Below are 19823 nucleotides of genomic sequence, written 5' to 3' on the forward strand. Positions count from 1 at the left end.
ACTTCCTCTGCCTTTTCTAAATCCAGCTTGAACATCTGGAAGTTCATGGTTCACGTACTGTTGAAGCCTGGCTTGGAGAATTTTGAGCATTACTTTGCTGGTGAGATGAGTGCAACTGTGTGGTAAACCAGGCAAGTCAAACGGAATGGAAGGGGAGCCCAGTGGTCTGGCTTTCACTGGGACGCCTTTTCCAATTTGGGGCCACTGAATTTTCTTCAAATTTGTACTTGATTTTATGCCTCCAGCTGCTTCAACGAAGACATATCTGTATCATTTACCCCATTCTTTTATCACAATGTATTGATTATAAAATATTAAAATATACAAAAAAAGAACAAAAAGATCTTAAGTAAGAAATCAAGAAGTTTGGTGTGTATAGTAATCTTTATTTAGACTAAAAATATGTACTCTATAAAACCAATTTTAAGACTTGCTATAGCTTTTAAAAACTATCAGCTATTATTTTTACCCCAGTTCCACAAAAGCAGCTTTCAGGCTATCAAGAGGAGCATGAGATAATGAAAGCAAGGTCATTACATCCTCTAAGAATCCAATCAACAGCTTTCGGTCTTCTTCCTATGGAGGAAAAAGACTGATAATCAATTTCCAAGCAATCAAGTAGAACTTAAAAACCATCATTTCCTATCTACAATTAGAAAATTTTATCAAATAAGGGGAAAATATTCTAATTTGTAAACATTTTAATTAAAGATATTTATTAAGCATATCTATGATCACAATGGTATGAAGAGAAATACTATTCTGATTCATTGATTTAGACCTGAGCTGTCCAATACGGTAGTCACTCACCACATGTGGTAACTTATACTCAAACTAAAGAGAAGGAAAATAAAAGATTCAGTTCCTGAGCTGCACTAATTACAATTCAAGCTGTTTAACCTCCATGTATGGTTACCTCACTGGACAACTCAGATATAGATTACTTGCATCACTGCAGAGTTTGATAAGATAGTTCTGGTTTGAAACATAAAAGGTATATTTTTAATTAAAATTCATTTTAACAGTTTTACTTCCCATTAATTTTGGCTCCAAATACTTAAATACAAGCCACTAAAACAGTTATCCTCCTAAGAGTAGAAATTGATATCTGAGAAATTATTAGTAGTGAGAAGTCGCACACTTGCTGAAATATAGACCATTGTGTCCTTAAAAAAATAGTCACACCTTTGATTAAAAAAATTACCTTTACTTTTAAGCTTTCTTTGACAAACCATTATTTTAATAATCAGAAAATATTTCTTTCTTTCTTTTTTTACATAGCACACTATTAAGAAATTTGTTAGAAAAAGCAAGTCTGCTCAATAGAAAAGTTAAAAAAGATAACTGTATGTTAAATTAGCCAGAATCTATAAGGGAAAGAATCTGACATTCTATCAGGAAATAAATATATAATAAATTAGAGTCAAATATTTTATCTTTAGGGCTATATTATGTCAACAATAAATGGCTTCTATATATATCAGTATCAATGCTTCCTGGTGGCTCAGTGGTAAAGAATCCACCTGCCAATGCAGGAGACGCAGGTTCGATCCCTGGGTCAGGAAGACCCCTGGAGAAAGAAACGGCAGCCCACTTCATTATTCTTGCCTGAAAAGTCCCATAGACAGAGGAGCCTTGGCAGGCTATAGTCCATGGGGTCTCAAGGGTTGGACATGACTGAGTGACTAAAAAGGCACATCCATCACTAGATCCATGAGGAAGACTGGATTGCCATCCAACCTTTCCTGCATGGTCAGGTTAATCCAGAGAGAGGTAGAAATAGAGGACTGACAAAAGTAATGCTCCATGAATAAAGGACGGACACGGCAGTTTATAATATGCTGGTCTGCTCAGTGAAGAAGGGAAATGCTGGCAAGCCACCATTGGAGCTACGGTGGAACACAGATCTCACCCATTTTTAGTGCTTACTGTACCAGAGGATCCATAAAATTTGGAAAATAAACTGTAAATCTGAAAAAACTTAACTGTGAAGTAACAGCTATAAAATATACTGCTAAATGAGCATGAATTCTTTGCTTTGAAAATTTACTACAACACAATTTCTCAACTTTGAAATTTCAAGACAAGTAATACTGCTTCGGTACTTGATTCAAAATAGGCTTTGTTTATCAAAGCAACAAGGACAGTTAATTTGCCTTAATAGAAAATTTTGTTTAGTAAGAAAAACACCGGCGTGTGCTTCCTTAAGCACTGACAATCTATGATAGCCACTCAATTCTCATTTTGTAAATAGCAGCAAAGCTCTTATCTCTTTAGATATTTGGATTTCACACAGTGACTCAAAAAATATGTCTATATTGATTTATTCAATAAATCTATTCTGAGGGACTACTATGAGACAAACCTTGTATTTCATACTTTATCAAACTTAAAATATGTATTTCATATTTATTATGCCTTAAAATACTGTTTATGGTCAAAATCAACATGCTTAGCATACTTACTGCACAAGCTTAAAAATGAGAGAGGAAAATACTGACATCACGTTTGTTATTCTGCTGGAAGAGCTTCTAAAATTAAAGAGGAAAGGGTATTCATGCTGCTGTGCCTGGTAATGTGCTAGGACTTAATCCTCACAAATTTAAGGAGAACAATGGATGCAATCTGTTAAGGTTACATGACTTAAAATATTCTAAACACAGAGATCCTGTGTGCATCCGTATTGTGAGGTAGTCTGAGAAACTAGGGTAGAAAAGTGCAAAGAATACCGTGCTCCTCCAACCGAGCTGGAGCTTCTACTGCAAGGCATCTTATGATACGGGGGACTGCAGTTTAATATTATAAGATGCTTCAAATCTGTCTCGGAAGAAGAGTGCAATAAATATGAACGGCTATACTTTTAGATTTAAATGCAAAAAAAGTTAGGAATTATTGTGGAAAATTTGGGGGGAAAAAGATCTTCCTCTTTGATTTTCCCATTCTAATTCCTTTTTAAAAGTTAATTTGGATTTATTTTATTGTTTTCCTATGATTACATTCAGATTAATTGGAGGGAGTGGTCAGAAATACTACATGGGAATTACTGTGTCATAATTTCTACAAATGCTTTACCTTGAGTCCATATTTTCAACTCACAGGTGGGACTGCCTCACACTTAAAAACAACTGATATGCCTTAATGCACAACGTGTTTATTTAAAACAATGCTAAGTAGAGTGAGGTGGTCTGCTGTACTGGCGAGCACCAGTGAACCCACCTCCTGGGTCAAGCTCTCATTGAGTCTCCTCTTTTTTTGAATCCGGGTTGGACTTGTGACTGCTTTAACCAACAGAATACAGTAGTAGCAGTGTGCTGATTCCAAAGCCTAGGCTGCAGCCTAGAAGATTCTGTTTCTTACAATTTTGGGAGCCCTGAGCTAGCACAGAATGAGTCTGGCTCTGCTGCTGCACAGGACCTGCCGACAGAGAGAGGCCCTAAGACTCCATGGGGACTAAAGCTCAGTCATCCTGCCAGGAGCCCCACCAACCAACCAGGTGAACGCAGCCACACAGCGACTATCAGCAAGAACAGCGGAAGAGATGCCCAGCTGAGCAAAGACCATGAGCAATAAAAGAGTTACAACAATCCTTCATGTTTCGGGATTACAAAATACTTGGCTAAAAATGATGAAACAGTATGTGACGGCATTTTGCAGTTTGCTTCACCTAACACATGTGCTTTGTTTATTAATGAAAAAATTATCATGAAACACAAAGAAATTGCTACGTAAGTACAATCTAACACTTTTTTTTTTAATCTTTTTTTTTTAATCTAACACTTTTAAACAAAATATCAAGAAGCACACAATCTCTAATTTTATTTGTTTAACAGAGATGGTCCTCAAGAGACTATTACCAAAATATGCTTTCTACTATATATTATTTATTGAATAAGAATAATAAATAAATTTGTTTATTTATGGGTATTATTTTCACTTATGAACACATTAAAAGACATAACATTAGCTATCCTTCTAAATAGAAAGTGCTTTTACATTTTCCAGCCAAAGAATTTTTCCTTTACCTGAATATAACACGTGAGGACTCCTGTTGCATAAATGGGGACAGTAGCTTTAGTGAGGACCCCATTTCCTGCTGAGGAATCTAAAAATCACAAAAATAATTTTAAATATCTGAGTACACTTTAAAGCAAAAAGTCACAGTACAAATTATATTTTAAATTACAATTGGTTACAAGGCTTACAAATAAATGTTATCATTACTTTAAAAATACTTTGATCAAAACATACATATCCACTGGTGGTTGTGAAAATGTAACTTAATACTTTTCCGAGCCATTAGCGTACACAGTTTTGATAGATGGGAAAACCTTTAATGACCAAAATGAGATGCTATACTGTTATTTGCACAGTCATTAAGTCAGAGCTTTCTTTAACACTTTCCCAAGTGGCCATACAAGCATGTTCTATAAAGTTTCAGGCTTTTAATTTGCAGTATTCAGTAAAGCATAAAGGCACTCAGCTGAAAGGAGACACCTAGGTACGCATTTAACCTGCTTCTAGACATGAGACACTACCCAGTTTCTAGTATTAGCCTAGTTCCAGAGCTCTTCCTGTACCCTGCACAGGGGTTTTCAGAAGCCAGACAGAACCTTGACTATTGTCATGGAGTAGGGAGGCTAAATACAGCTTGGGGAGACAGGAAAGCACCCAGCCACAGCTGAACGTCCCTGTGACGACTTTAACACACCAGATTTTCTTATGCAGCGTGTGTAGACGATTTTTTAAAAAATGTCCAGAGATGATATGGCAGTTGCTATTTATAGCACCAAGAGCTCTCATTTACTGATGTTAGGCATTATTTGAAGCTCTTCACATTTGCTTTTACGTACTCAAACTTTTAAAAATTACTTTTTTCTACTCTTACATGGTTTTAAATTCTTTTCAGAAAGTAGTACATACAGAATTCAGTTGAAAGCATGTATTTAACTGTCTTGAAAGTATTTTCACCCAAAACGAGTCTATTTTCCTATCAATTAGTATCTGAGGTTTCTTTATTCTCCTGGCAAGAGTAATTTTATCTTTTGGGGAGTGCTGATGTTGGCTGAGTGTGACTATGGTAGTTGAGAAGTAAATCTGAGGCTACAAACATAAGCTTAAGTTGAATTCATACATACAGACTGTATATAATCACCTCCTAACTAATAATTCTGAAAGCTATCATCATTAGAATGAATAACTAAACAGATAATACCGTTTTTTAATTCCAAGTAATTAAACCATTAGAAACCTATTAAATATAAACTTTAGGAAGCATTTGTCAAAAAAAAAAACAAAAAACCTCACTGACATTTTCAAACTTAAAAGGAATCATTTATTCACTCTCTAACTACCTCTGATGACAGACAAAAATGGAGTCCAGATGACTCAAATCAAATCACTAAGGTGAGACTGAGGTAAGAATTAGCTATATCACTAAGGTGAGACTGAGGTAAGAATTACCTACATCACTAAGGTGAGACTGAGGTAAGAATTACCTACATCACTAAGGTGAGACTGAGGTAAGAATTAGCTATCCATCCAAAACAGCCAAGGTAAGGTACAAACCACAGGGGCTGTACTTTCTTGTCCTTAATATTTTTACAATTCATTCCTAGAAATTAGAAAAATACACAGGGACATAAGATCCCAACATAAAGGAGGTCTTGGTGCTGTAACCAGACTTCTTAAGACAGGTAAGTAAAAACTACGAACAGAGGGGCTGGAGCTGCCCATTTAAGCCTGTAGTTTCATAAAAATCTCATGTTTCATTAAAAAAATGTTCATCTTACATTCTATTCAGTTACACTTGTTTTAATTTTAAAAGTTCTAAGTAACTAATTATGAATTACATGCTCTGTATTTTTTCCTTTTTCGTATTTCAGTTGCACCACTTCAAACCTCCAAGGGTACAGTAAGTACACAGTCTGAGAAGGTCAGGTTTAGGTCAATTTGATTACAGTGAAGGTAGATATTAACAATAAAACTGAGGGAGATTAATCTTATTACTACTCCACGGAAAGGATATTAGATGTAGCAGTGCTGTAAACCCAAGAACTCCATAGTATAAATTTTCCTTTTCAACTGTACTTGTTAGTTTATTTATACAATTTGCATATAATGAATAAAGTATTTTTCTGGAGTAAAGAGATTTAATTGTTTTTATAAATTATAATGCACAGACTTACCAATATTTTCTTCAGACAGCCTTAAAATCTCCTGGAACTGAGGTTTTACCTAAGCAACCCAAAGAAAAGATCCAGAAAGTCTCAGGTTCAACAGACCAATCAATGGTTAAATAAAATGTTTCCTACCATTGCTACTACTGCTAAGTCACTTCAGTCGTGTCCGACTCTGTGTGACCCCATAGACGGCAGCCCACCAGGCTCCCCCATCCCTGGGATTCTCCAGACAAGAACACTGGAGTGGGTTGCCATTTCCTTCTCCAATGCATGAAAGTGAAAAGTGAAAGTAAAGTTGCTCAGTCATATCTGACTCTTAGCGACCCCATGGACTGCAGCCCACCAGGCTCTTCCATCCATGGGATTTTCCAGGCAAGAGTATTGGAGTGGGGTGCCATTGCCTTCTCCGTTGCTACTACTACTTATTTTTAAAGATACAAGTAGTCAAAAACATAACACTTCTTAAAAGCCATAGGAAAAAAGAAGTGTCAAGTTTCTGAAAACAACATCTTTTTAGAGATAAAATATTTAAAAAATCAATTTAGGTCAGCAAGTTTTCTGAAGGGCGTTTAGATTCTTTCACTAAATTAAAATAATTTCCAGTGACTTTAAGTGTTTGAAATTACTACCTCCCAAAACTGAATTTGATGATAGGGTATTTAGGCAGATATTATATGATTAAAATTGTTGAAAAAAAATGTTGTGTATAAAAGGAATGAAAATGAAATTCCATTCATTTAGGATATTCAGTAACATACTCATTATGTTATATCCATTGGCTTAGATTAGTCTTTAACTTTTTTAAAATTTAATTTTAAACATGAAAGACAGAATTTAACATTAAAATTTTAAGTTAGAGGAAATGCTTGTTTCAATTTTTATTTTTAACATCACAGATTTCAGGCCTCTGAAGTCAACCACTTAAGTGTTAAAGTGAATTCGTAATTGCTTTTGTAAGAAAAAGTAAAATAAATAACAGTTACTTCTGGAGATGTCAGTTTTTGCCAATAATGATTCCCAGTAAAATCCAATTATACTTAATAATTAGATGTTAATGAATGATTTGTTTTCTCCTACAGTAACATTAAGCTCTGGTTTTTGCCCTTCTATCAATAGGTCAGGCATATTAATTTGCAAATGCCATTTAAACTGAGATGTAGACCACTGTGAAAAGATTAACCTACAGCATCAGATGTACAGGATTAAATTTCATTTCACACATAAAGAGATTAAGTACAGATACATTAAATGATTTATTCGAGGACACAGAGAGTCACAACCCATTTTCTGAAGTCTGTCGGTCCACTATACCAAACTGTTATGCTCCAAACGTTTCAAAAACTATAGGCTTAGTAAAGAGATACCACAGAATTTTTACCTTTTAAATGTCTCAACATATAGCAACTACATCTTTATAAGGTTTTGTTAATGCTCTAAAGAACTGGCTCAACAATCTGTTATGAAGACAAATGGATTAATAGGATTAAAGAAGAAAGCAGGAGTTAAGGACTTTCCAATTTTAATATTTAAACAACAAAATAACTTGGTTAGGCAAATGTGACAGTGATTGAAATATGCAGCATTTATCTCAAGTGTCCATTCTGTTTTAGGAGCTCCTATCTTGTAGCAAGTATTCTACCTAAGTTGCTTTGTTTCTATAATCACCTGAGTGAAAGTGAAAGTCACGCAGTCGTGTCTGACTCTTTGCGACCCCGTAGACTATACAGTCCATGGAACTCTTCAGGCCAGAATACTGGAGTGGGTAGCCTTCCCTTTCTCCAGGGGATCTTCCCAATCCAGGGATCGAACCCAGATCTGCTGCATTGCAGGTGGATTCTTTGCCAGCTGAGCCACAAGGGAAGCCCAGGAATACTGGAGTGGGTAGCCCATCCCTTCTCCAGCAGATCTTCCCGACCCAGGAATCGAACCAGGGTCTCCTGCATTGCAGGGGGATTCTTTACCAACTGAGCTATCAGGGAAGCCCATAATCACCTGAAGTTTTGACCAAAGCATATAGAGGAAATGGCGGCTTCCTGAATCCGTGGTAGATTCAGTACAAGAAGCACATTCAAGGAAATGCAGTGGAGTCCCCGAGCTGATACTTTCTATGCTGGAAAGCCCTGAGACATCCACAGTGAGTAGACCTTATATTCAAATGTGGATACAGACTAAATTTTGGCTAAATCATTTTTTGAAAATCAATAAAGGTAAGAATATTACAGATCAGAATTTTCTTTTATTATCATAGTTTTCTAAGATATTAAAAGATAATTAGAATAAAGGAAGGGCTCCTGCTTTTACTTACTCTGCCATAGCATTAGTTAACACATTACATTTTTATATGTCTTGCACATAAGAAAATATGAAATACAAGTTTTTACCTTAGTGTTTGTAAAAATTTTGCCAAATGTCCGGCAGAGGCGCCAGAAAAATCTGGAGAACTCATGGACACAGGCAGTGGAAGCGACGTTGATTTTGCCAACGATTTCTATAAGCTGTGGCAACCTGAACAAGAAAGGAAGGAAAACAGGCAGGGACACAAATAAGCGACCGCTTCCTCGCCAATTTCCGAGCCCATCCAAAGCGAACAAGCTCTTCTGCTTTTCACAGCCAGCAAAATCAGAATGCAAAGGAGTTGTTTGGGACCCTCTGAAAAAGTCTTAACTTTATATTCTGTAAACTTAAATTTTAACAGGTTGTCATGAAATATATGGAAACTTAATGGCAGAGTTCTAAGTGAGGTGTTAATAAGACTCAAGTCAATGGAGGCGACACGTCATACAAAAGCTTGGCTCACATGGCACCATATATTTTAGCCTCAAAAATGAGAAGTGTGGATGCAGTTTACAATCCACCATCACTTTTAGATAATACGGTAGCAGACAGGTTTGTCTGCAATAACAGACGCACCATTTCCACAGATAAGCAGCTACATGTCTACAGGTATAGCTCTTCTCTCCTGAAGAAAGTTACCACAGATGACGCCAAGTTACGTTTTGTTATTTTTAAAAAAATATTTTGCTATATTTTGTCCCTCAGTTCCCAGGCTAAGTATAGTGAGCTATCTTCCATTCAAGTAGCTGAGATGTACCAAATGAACATGGGTGGGCGTGGTAACTTACAGCTGATTGACAACCCACAGTAAACTCTCCCAGCCGGTTGTGCCCGCGTGCTCCAGCTGGTAGTCATAGAGCTGCAGGAGCAGTGCCAGTTGCTCACGGCTTCCAATAATAGTAGACACGTCTTGAAGAGGTGACATAGGCCGAGGGAACCTAGTCACTATAAAAAAGAGCAGCAAAATAAATCATGTACAAAATGGCAGTTTGGAAAAATCAAAAAAAAATCAAAAGAAAACTAAGGTTCTGCCTCCTAGTATCTATCTAGCATATTATAGACTTTAAATATAAAACTAAAATACATTAAATTACTTTTAGAAAAAAAATGAAATGTACCTGATCCCTGCACAATCAGGGGTTAAACTGTCTAACTTATTGTCAGCCCTTTGTGTCAGAGATTCTGTCACACCCACAAATTCAACCAACCACGGACCAGGCAGTGCTATGATATTAACTACGGAAAACTGTACATATATAAGTGGGTGTGTACACCTCAAACTCCTGTTGTTTAAGGGTGAACTGTAAATTTCTCTTGCATGTGAACAAATTTAACAAATCTCAAAAATTAAGGTTTTATGAGACTAAATATCTAGTAAATGAAAACTGAAAGAGTTTGCCAGTAAAAAGCAAAACTTTATTTATTTTAATTTAAAATTTGCTCCAGAATAAGATCTCAGTTAAAATATGGATTTGAATTTGGTTTAAAAAAAAAGATAGTTATAAATCCACCAGACTGTTTATGTCAATAAATAATAACTATAAGGTATTTCTTTCATGGAGTAAGAAACTAACAGGTTGACAGCAGGAAAAAGTTGTTTAATACCAGAAAATAACCTAAAATGCATTAAAGCTTGTGCTGAAGAGGATTCTTCAGTATTTAATCTCCAATATTAAATGCTTTATTTAGAAAGTTTTCAATAATTTGATAAACATTAAGTTAATATAAAGTGTTAAAAGCAGTGACCAGTAAGATAAAGCTATATGTAATAATAATAAAAAATATTATAAATATTATAACCAGGGTCTCAAATACAAACTTTAAAAGTTTTAGGGGAAAACTGAAAAAATGACTTTTAAAATTGTGTAAATAAATAACAAATATACATTAGTACATTTTCAAATTTGAACATATCAATAAAATCTATGATCCTACAGATCACAATTAGATTCCAGGTCTTAGCTGGCTCTTAAGTGAAGAACGCTACCAACAGTTTCTTTACTGTTGAGAAATTCCTAGTGGCCTGACAGCTCCTGCGTCAAGGTTAACACCCTAAAAAGACACAGTGAAGGATGCAGCATTGTCTCAAAGCATATGAATGGCGTAATGATAATCATTAAACTTAAGAAAACATGAAACAACTTTTAAAATGCCAAAAGACAAAATTAAGATGGTATTCTCTTCCTATGCTTCCTAAGGTATTTAACAATATCTTAAGTACAGATAAAGGTTGTCCCTTGTTAGTTCAAGTCTCTATTTGCTATCATAATACACAAACAAATAAATGAATTTAGGTAAAATGGTACCCCATACTCTCTGAGATTTCTGCATGAACTGTCATTATCTCAACCTAGGAATCAAACAGATTTGGACGGTGAGGGACAGCTGTACCTCATATTTCTATATCATGTCGCAGCACATCTGATCATTTCAAATAGGAGTATATCATATTGGTCACAATCTGTGATACTATGATGAAATGCATATTATTCCTTCAGAAATATGACAAATTACTGAAAAACAGTGGAAGAGTTAAGAGTAAAATAGATAATGTTAAGATTTATTACAGGAAAAGGAAGGTCCAAAGATGTAAAGCTAGGTCCAACAGAAGCAAAACCAGAAATGAGCCATTACTTGGGTAACTCAGGGGTCTCCTGGGGCTCAGATGGCAAAGAATCCGCCTGCAATGCAGGAGACTGGAGTTCGATTCCTGGGTTGAGAAGATTCCCTGGAGAATGGAATGTCTACACACTCCAGTATTCTTGCCTGAAGAATTCCACGGACAGAGGAATCTGGCGGGCTACAGTCCATGGGGTCGCAAAGAGTCAGACATGACTGAGCAACTAATACACCGTGGATAACTCAGTTGTAAAAGATAAGTAGTCGGAATGGTTTAGAAACCTCAAAGTATTATTCTATTTAAAAGGATTTTTAAAAATGTAAGCATCTAACTTGTGAACATACAGAAAAGTCCTCAGAATGCCATTTCAATAGACTGGCAAAAACTAGCATTTTATTGTCTAAAAATTACCAAAATTATCCAAATCCAGCAAAATAACAGCTGCTACGATTCTTTAATGTATTTCCTTCCCACCAAAATGTCAGCTCTATGATGGCAGAGAGTTTTGTCTGTTTTATTCCTGAGTGGATCTGAAGTGTTCAAAATAGTACCTTGCATAAATATTATCTAGTGTTGTGAAATTTTCAGTGTTTAAGAGAAAAACAAATAAATTTTCACTTGTAATAAATTGTATCCCAAATTATATAGATGTGCATATAGACAGACATATAGACACAGCTATATAGACAGACCCTAAATACGGATATAATATTTCCTCATTTATAGTAAATGTATTATATAACCTACAAGTGAGCATAACAACATTAACATTTACAGCTACTATTAAAAGTCAGAAGGTCAAATTAAGTCAGTGAGAACTTAAGATGATTTTTGACATGATAAAGACATAATGACAAGGAAAGGGCACATGAACACCTTCAGAATGGTAAAGTAGTTTTGAAAATTTTCTGTCTAACCTCTAGCATGTGCTTGGCCATAGGTGACACTGAAGAAGTATCTGCTAAGTGGATGAACGATAGCAAATGCTAGGGGGTGAGCTGTGTCTCCCTTAAAAATGTGTATGTTGAAACCCTAACCCCTAGGACCTCAGAATATGATCTTATTTGGAAATAGTGCTGTTGCAGATATAATCAGATGAGATGAAGTCACTGGAACAGCATGGACTTCCAGTGCAATATAACTGGTCTCATAACAAGGGTAAGTCTGGGCACAGACACACGCATGCACACACACACACAGAGAACGGAACGTGAAGATGAAGGCAGAGACCGGGGGGTGGGGGGCCAGAGCACCAGAGATCGCCAGCAAGCCAGCGGAAGCTAGGGGACAGGCAGGAAAGCGCTCTCCCCTCACAGCCTTCAGAAGGAGCCAACACTGCTGACAGCCTGGCCTTAGACCCCTCGCCTTCAGAACTGCGGGGTGACAAGCGCCTGATGTTAAAGCACTACGCTTATGTTACTTTGTTATGGTGGGTGTAGCAGAACAGTACAGCTAGACAGAAAGAAAAAGGGAATTAGAAAGTCCCGAGGCAGCTCAAGTGCCTTAATGAGCGAAGGGGTAAACCTGAAGTGGCCAGCTGTGAGCATTTTGTGGTTTAAGTCTGAATTTTCATTCTCCTCAATAATTATAATTACAAAATATTAAACTAACTCTACCCTATCCATTCTCAATTTTCCAAGTAAAACTGGCATTCTTATAGTATATACCATTTTTACACGATGCTTTGCGTATTGTTGGATATACTGTTTCATATCCCAGAGATTATAGGTGGCCCAGTTTACTTTATACTGAAATTGTAACACTAAAACCATTTGATTTTATACTCCTGTTTATTACAAGCCCAGAAGAGATATGGATAATTTCACAAATCTGAAAATCTCATATATACTAATAGCTTGTCTATAGCCATTTATCCTGGGGGTTGGGTGCTGTGGGGCTACCATGTGCCATGGATCAAAGGTCACTTACTGATTAGCTGGACTCTGAGCTAAGAAAATAACGGCTTTTGCTATCAATTTCATGCATTCCTGAAAATAAATCATATTCTTTTTTCTGGGAAAAAGAAAAACAAAAAACTGTGCTGCATATGCTTATATTCCTATCAAGGACACAGCAGGAAATAGTAATTACACTTTCTTTTCCCTACTGAAAATAAGAAAAAGTAGCTGAGGAAGAAAAAAATACAAAGACAATGAAAACGAAAAGCTTCACAAACTGGCCCTAGTAACTATTAATTCAGCTCTGTTAATGAAAGAAAACACTTACTTCTGACTTACCACACTGAAAAAAAAAAGGCTATAAAAAGGCTCTAGATTAAGAATGGAGAGGAAGAATAAATGTAAAATAACCCCATGAGGCTTATCCATAAACGATGAAGCCATGTAGTTCACCTTAGGTATCATACAATCTCTGACCATGTGGTTCCACACATATAATACATTTTAGTAATTATGCTGTCATAAAGTGACTTTCTGAGAAGGAAATGGCAACCCACTCCAGTAACCTTGTCCAGGAAATCCCATGGACAGAAGAGCCTGGTGGGCTACAGTCCTTGGGGTTGCAAAGAGTTGGACATGATTTAGCAACTAAAAAAAACTGACTTTTACAATTTTAATCAAAAACAATTCTGTGGGAAGCTAAGCTGTTAACGTTCTACATCCTCCTTCCATAATTTAAGTTCAATACCTTCTATCTGTGGCACGTCACCATGCAGCTTGGCTTTGCTGGAGAAGGGTGCGTTCTGTAGCACTAATGCAAAGAGAGATGGGATCAAGGACTGCAAGGCAGACAGATACATGTGGAGCTTATGTTCATCCAGCCCGTGCTCGCCTTCCTGAAACATAAGCAGGTGGAAGCTAATTTAGTTTCCCAAGAGTATGCATTTATGATGCTCTTCCTTTCAGTGGCCAACAATAAAACATTGAAGTACATGTATGTTAGCCTCACAGTAAACCTAATGGAGACGACCAAGAATCTTTTCTGAATTGCTCTGAGTATGTGAAAATATGAAAAGCTAAGGCACTGTGGGGGCTTCCCTGGTGGCTGAGAAGGTAAAGAATCTGCCTGCAATGAAGGAGATCCTGGGTCGATCCCTGGATCAGGAAGATCCCCTGGAGGAGGAGAAGGCAACCCACTCCAGTATTCTTGCCTGGAGAATTCCATGGACAAAGGAGCCTGGTTGGCTGCAGTTCTTGGGGTTGCAGAGAGTCGGACACTACTGGTTGGCTAACATTTTAACTTTCACAAGGCACTGTGGACGTAACAGATCTTTCGTATGGAAAACTGCAGGGCGAACATAGGTCATTTCATTTGTATGGAACTTCTTTCAGAGCTTTCTTCTTTTAAGAGGGTCTTAACTTTTGAAATTTTAAACATCGGGTGAAAGATATTAAAGTGATCAAAGGAATTATTTGAAATGCTCAACCGTTAAACCAGCAGTAGCACTTACTACTTTCTCTCTACTTCCAAACTCCTTTCATAGACTTGATGACAACTGTATTTGCCAGTATTTAATGCACTTTAAAATAATTCAGCGTATAGGTAAAATGCAGAAGAAATTTCAAAAGGAAACAAAAGAGATACAGAAACAACAACCAAAAAGAGTGAGAGGATCACTGGTCACAGAAACCCAGCATCACAGTGAAACAGAATCGTTAGAGACAGAGCATTTAACGCTGCTCAGATCCACTTGGGATGCCGTTATATCATAAATAACACTGTGTCAGAAACACCAGATTTGTTAGGTTTTTTTTACTATCAGGTTCTAAATTAGTTAATTTCTTTATGGAACATTACCTGTGCGGAATACTGCAGCTGTGCTTAGGAGCAACGTGGGATTAGCTGTGTTATGGAATGGAACAAAGAGAACCCAGTATGGATAATTCTCAGATAGAAGGGATGCAAATATTAAAGAAAAAATAAAATATTTGAGAAATCCCCTAGGTTTCATAAAAAGAAGTACTGCAGTCTAGCTATTTATAGTCTGCAACATGCATTTTGAAATTTATAGGGAAAAAAAGTCCAATTTTTAAATTAAATAAATGCACATACATACATGTAAGACTATACACAGAGTAGTATATATATATGTTAAAATACTTTATGTTAGGACTCTTATAAAGATTCTTAAAATTTGGGGGTGGGAAGGGCAACAGTATAGTTTCAGAGGCTGATCCTGATCCTGGTCCTGTCATTTGACAGCTGTGGTAAGTTAAACAGTTTCCACACCAAAAAACCAAAATATAATTCAAAGAGTTCTAAGAATGATAATAGATTTTATTTATAAAATATGGTACACAATGTGTACATAATACACATGAAAGAAATGTTGGTTTTTCTCCTAGACACCGAGACTTTTAGTATAAAAATTAGTTTCGTTGTATCAACTTTTCTTCTTAGGAAGAATGGAAAATTCATTTTAAAGAAAAGAAAATTCATTTTAAAGAGTGAGGGCATGAACGAATGCAGTGAAATAAGTTAAAACATTTTGACATTGTGTAAATAAGAAAGCTTTGAAGACTCATATTTTAAGTCATCTCTGCCTTCGGGGGACTGAAGCTGATACTTTAAAGTATTTAAGTATTCAGAAGAGGTTAGGAAGAGGCAGCACTGGGAACAGTGTCAGAGTAGGTGCCACAAAGATGCTATTTTAGCTAACAAAGTCAGATCATGCCCTTTCTCCTTAGCTTCAGTCAAGCAAAACTTCCTCAATCTCTCTTGGCTCCAGACCAATAGAATCTTTAACGGGTAATTAATTAGAATGTTCAGCGAAGTGGTATTTTCTGTTTCCCCAACATTCTTTCAAGATGCCTTAAAACACACTTTTAAACTTTCTGTTGTATAAATAAAGGAAGCATTTACCCTGAGAAGTTTTTCAATCTTGTTCAGCAATGTGGGTATAAGGTGAGACTGTAAATTTCCAAGTTCTGTAGTCCAGGCGGCATAGGCTGGTAAAAACACTTGATGTGTGGCACTAACGACTCTTTCTGAGGGATCACCCAAGGCTGACAGCAACAGTTCAAAACCCTGCCAAACGGAAACAGACATAACGCAGATTTAAAACAAAACAGAAGCCTAAAACATAATAGAATGTAACAAACATACATTCCAATACATCTAGAAGACATTTTAAGCGAGAAAGAAGCCATTCGTAAGCCTACCTTCCCCAATTTCTTTAAAGAAAAACGTCATGTATCCACTGATGGGGAAACCAGAGAGAAAATGGCATGCTTGCTGCCAATTTCCTGCCACAAAGCTGTGGCAGATACTATAAATGAATCAAAGCATTTTCTCCTTGAAATTGCAGAACTGAAACCAGGCAGCCAACTTTACCTTGTTCAGGTTGACATGTTTGCGATGCCTACTATAGAGTACGGGGTATTTGAATCAGAGATTTGGGATATTACACCATTCGGAATTTTATAATGGAATAGATGGGATTTATTCTGAAAAGCATACCTGCTGATACTTGTCTGGGTCATCGATGTAACCCATAATGATACCAAGGCTTTTGATCACAGCTTCTCTTACCAAATCTGCCTTATCTTCCATTAACATTTGTTGCAACATTGAAAGAACCAAGGAGCTACGGATCTCTTTCTGAAATGAACAAGAACATATTTAACTATTTTTTTATACTAGCAGCAGAAAAGAAAGAAAAAAATGACAGATACCCATGTATTCACAATCCAGATTAAATATATATTAACACGTTGCTATGTTTGCTTCAAGTCCTCATTTCTGAAACACAGAAGACATTACAGATGCAGCCGAAGTGCATGACTCTCTTCCACCCTCCCCTTTCCCCTAATTCTCCTCTCTAAAGGTAACATTTACCCTGAACTTGGTATTGATCATCTCCCAGCATATTTCTGTATTTTTACTATGTATGTGCCAATCCCTGAAACCTTCACAATGCACTTTTGGCAAATCAACCGTCACCACTCTGCCATAAACAGGCTCTTCTGTGTAAAATGACTATTCTATCACTCACTACCTATGGAACTCAGAAAAGCACTGATAGTCATAACAACAGGAAGGATTACAGAAATCACTTTGGTAATCAAAACATTTGCCTGGGATAGGAGCATGGAAACGAAAATCCTGGTGTTGCTATTTTTTTTGAAGAACTGAGGGGGGAAAAAAAGCAGAATGATAAAATACGAGAGTAAACTTTAAAAGTGCTTATAAAACTGCACGGCTATTTTCCGATGCTACTATTAAATATAATGTCAACTACTACTGCGTCTTAAATTTCATACAACTTTTCCCCCATGGATTCAGCCTAATTAATGTCTGAGGTTAGAATAAAGTGTCATTATTTTCATATTCTTGCCCTTCCTTCCCTTTTTTGTACCATTACTGTAACTTGATCAATGTATAAAATTCTTTAAACCTAAACTTGTTTAGGTCACTTTTACATTTAACAGTTACAATAAAAGGAAATAACCACTCCTGTAAATCTCCAGTCAGTGTGATTTGGTATGCAGAGCAAGGTCTGAAAGACATTTTAAAATAATCTAGTTTTTAATTTTTAAAAACAAAAATATATGTAATTATAGAAACATTTGGTCACATTTAGGGTGGTGAATATACCTTTTGGTACAGCCTTGTTTATTTATCATTTAGGTTAAATACTGCTTCCCAAGGTCACTTTAAAAGTGAATTAAAAGGGCTTTCTGGGTGGTATCTACACAGGCAATACGACAGAGGTGAGTGAACCTCAGCCGGGCATACGCTTTGCAGCGATCGAGGCTGAGGTCAACTGTGGCAGCTTCCACGTGCTAAGGAAACCCACGGGACAAGTTAGGAGGCTTCATGCCATCTGAGCTATGACTACACTGAGGTTCTATTGCTACCAGTTACAGTGGGGTAACGAGGCAAGTGGAGATTCATGCAGGAAACATCAAGTCCATTACTAACACTGCTTCGCATTCTAGTCCTAGGAGCAGTGTGGAACAGTTTCTTCCTTCCTTGAGAGCATGGGATATTCAGCTCTCTCTTGGAACAATAAATAATAGGGTGCTCAGACTCACTCATGGATATAAACCTACACAATTTATCACAATAAGATAATTTTCTCTGAAAAGATAAGAAAACACTAAAAAAAAAAAGTTTATGCCCAGTTCCTGGTAGAAGTATGGGAAAATAAGAACTTTGATGCACTGCTGATGGGAGTACAATCTGTGCTGTCTTGGTTGGGGGCAATTGAGCACTGTCAAAATTTAAAAATCCACATGTCAACCGAAGCAAGATACAGAGGTTTCAACAATATGTGAAAATTTAAAATGCATAGATTCCCACACAAGGCATATACAGATCACTGTACAGTGTGATTAATTCTGAATAAGAAAAATTTTAAAGATATAAATTTGTAAGCTTGCATATGCATGAATTTTTATTTTCTGTTAAGTATTCATTAAAAACCATTAACGATAGATGTCTGTCTTTGGAGAGAATGGCTAGGGCCAGGGAAGGCTTTGATTTTCATGTTACTCTTTTCTGTACTGTCTGAAAATTTATTTTCAACAACAACAACATTTCTGGGAGTGGAGACTATGAATTGTTCTTGAATTATTCTTTGTATTTTTCTGTATAAAAAGAAAAGATAAATTTTATTTTTTAAAAAGACAATTGTCTGACTCTTGGGTTTCTCAGTCTTCACTCACCCTCACACTACAGAATGTGAGGTAATGGTAAATGTAACAAAATAGCTCATGAACTGTTGTTGCTGCTGCTGCGTTGCTTCAGTCGTGTCCGACTCTGCTCGACCCCAAAGACGGCAGCCCACCAGGCTCCTCTGTCCATGGGATTTTCCAGGCAAAAGTACTGGAGTGGGTTGCCATTGCCTTCTCCCAAGTACTGTTGCACAATTCCAATTTTCGTACTCCCTTTAAAGAGCAGTCTTACAGAAATGACCCTTCAGGGCAGGGGTCAGCAAACTGGGCCAAAAAGTCTCTGCTGCAGCTACTCAACTCTGCTGTTGCAGTACGAAAGCAGACACAGACAATACACAGAAATGGGTGTGGCTGCATGCCAATAAAACTTTATTTATAAACACAGGCTGTGGTTTCCATTTGGTCTCCAGACTCTATTTTGTCAAGCTCTGCTTTAAATGACCATTGTTCAAAGTAAAACCATTCTTGCTGTCACCTCTTGCTTCCATCCCCTGTAAACCCTCGGCCCATCAGGAGACACCTGCTGGAGCACAGCAGGCCAGCGTGCTCAGTCTTCTTCCTGGCGGGAGGCTCCTGGTCATTTAGAAACTAACGAGCACCTCAAACAGCTTTTGTTTGGCTGGGGAATATCATCCTGACATTTATCATATCAGAAATTAAAAATGAGAAATTTCAAATTGTTAACTCATTAAAAACAATAAACTTCTTAAAGGTTAACATGACTAATGAAATTACAATTTTAATGGAAATAACTATAATCAAAAAAAAACTAGTGGGAGGAATAGTGCTGCTTTATATTGCAAGTCCCAGTGACGCCCGGCTCAAAAGAAGACAGGGAGGATCCTCTCATCTTTATATTTCAAGTCCCAGTGCCGCCCGACCCAAAAGGAGACAGGGAGGATCCTCTCATCTTTATATTGCAAGTCCCAGTGACGCCCGGCTCAAAAGGAGACAGGGAGGATCCTCTCATCTTTATATTGCAAGTCTCAGTGACACCCGACTCAAAAGGAGACAGGGCGGATCCTCTCATCTGCTCGCACTCAACTGTGTTGT

General features: G+C 36.9%; 1 protein-coding gene across 5 annotated transcripts in view; it reads right to left on the reverse strand.

Annotated features, from left to right (window-relative positions):
* KIAA1468 (KIAA1468 ortholog) overlaps positions 1-19823 on the reverse strand; it is a 113830-nt gene that overhangs the window by 29676 nt on the left and 64331 nt on the right. For all 5 annotated transcript variants that reach the window (XR_826569.1, XM_010854745.1, XM_010854744.1 and 2 more), the window contains 8 exons: positions 16552-16692; positions 15955-16119; positions 13780-13927; positions 9302-9458; positions 8561-8684; positions 6186-6234; positions 4023-4102; positions 470-576 (listed from right to left, as the gene is read on the reverse strand). Coding sequence is in view for 4 of the 5 variants with exons in the window: in XM_010854745.1 (XP_010853047.1) it covers positions 470-576; positions 4023-4102; positions 6186-6234; positions 8561-8684; positions 9302-9458; positions 13780-13927; positions 15955-16119; positions 16552-16692 (971 nt within the window). In the remaining variant the exon portion in view is untranslated. The remainder of the gene's footprint in view (positions 1-469; positions 577-4022; positions 4103-6185; positions 6235-8560; positions 8685-9301; positions 9459-13779; positions 13928-15954; positions 16120-16551; positions 16693-19823) is intronic.

Source organism: Bison bison, unplaced genomic scaffold (assembly GCF_000754665.1).
Source record: "Bison bison bison isolate TAMUID 2011002044 unplaced genomic scaffold, Bison_UMD1.0 scf7180017864349, whole genome shotgun sequence".
Taxonomy (NCBI): domain Eukaryota; kingdom Metazoa; phylum Chordata; class Mammalia; order Artiodactyla; family Bovidae; genus Bison; species Bison bison.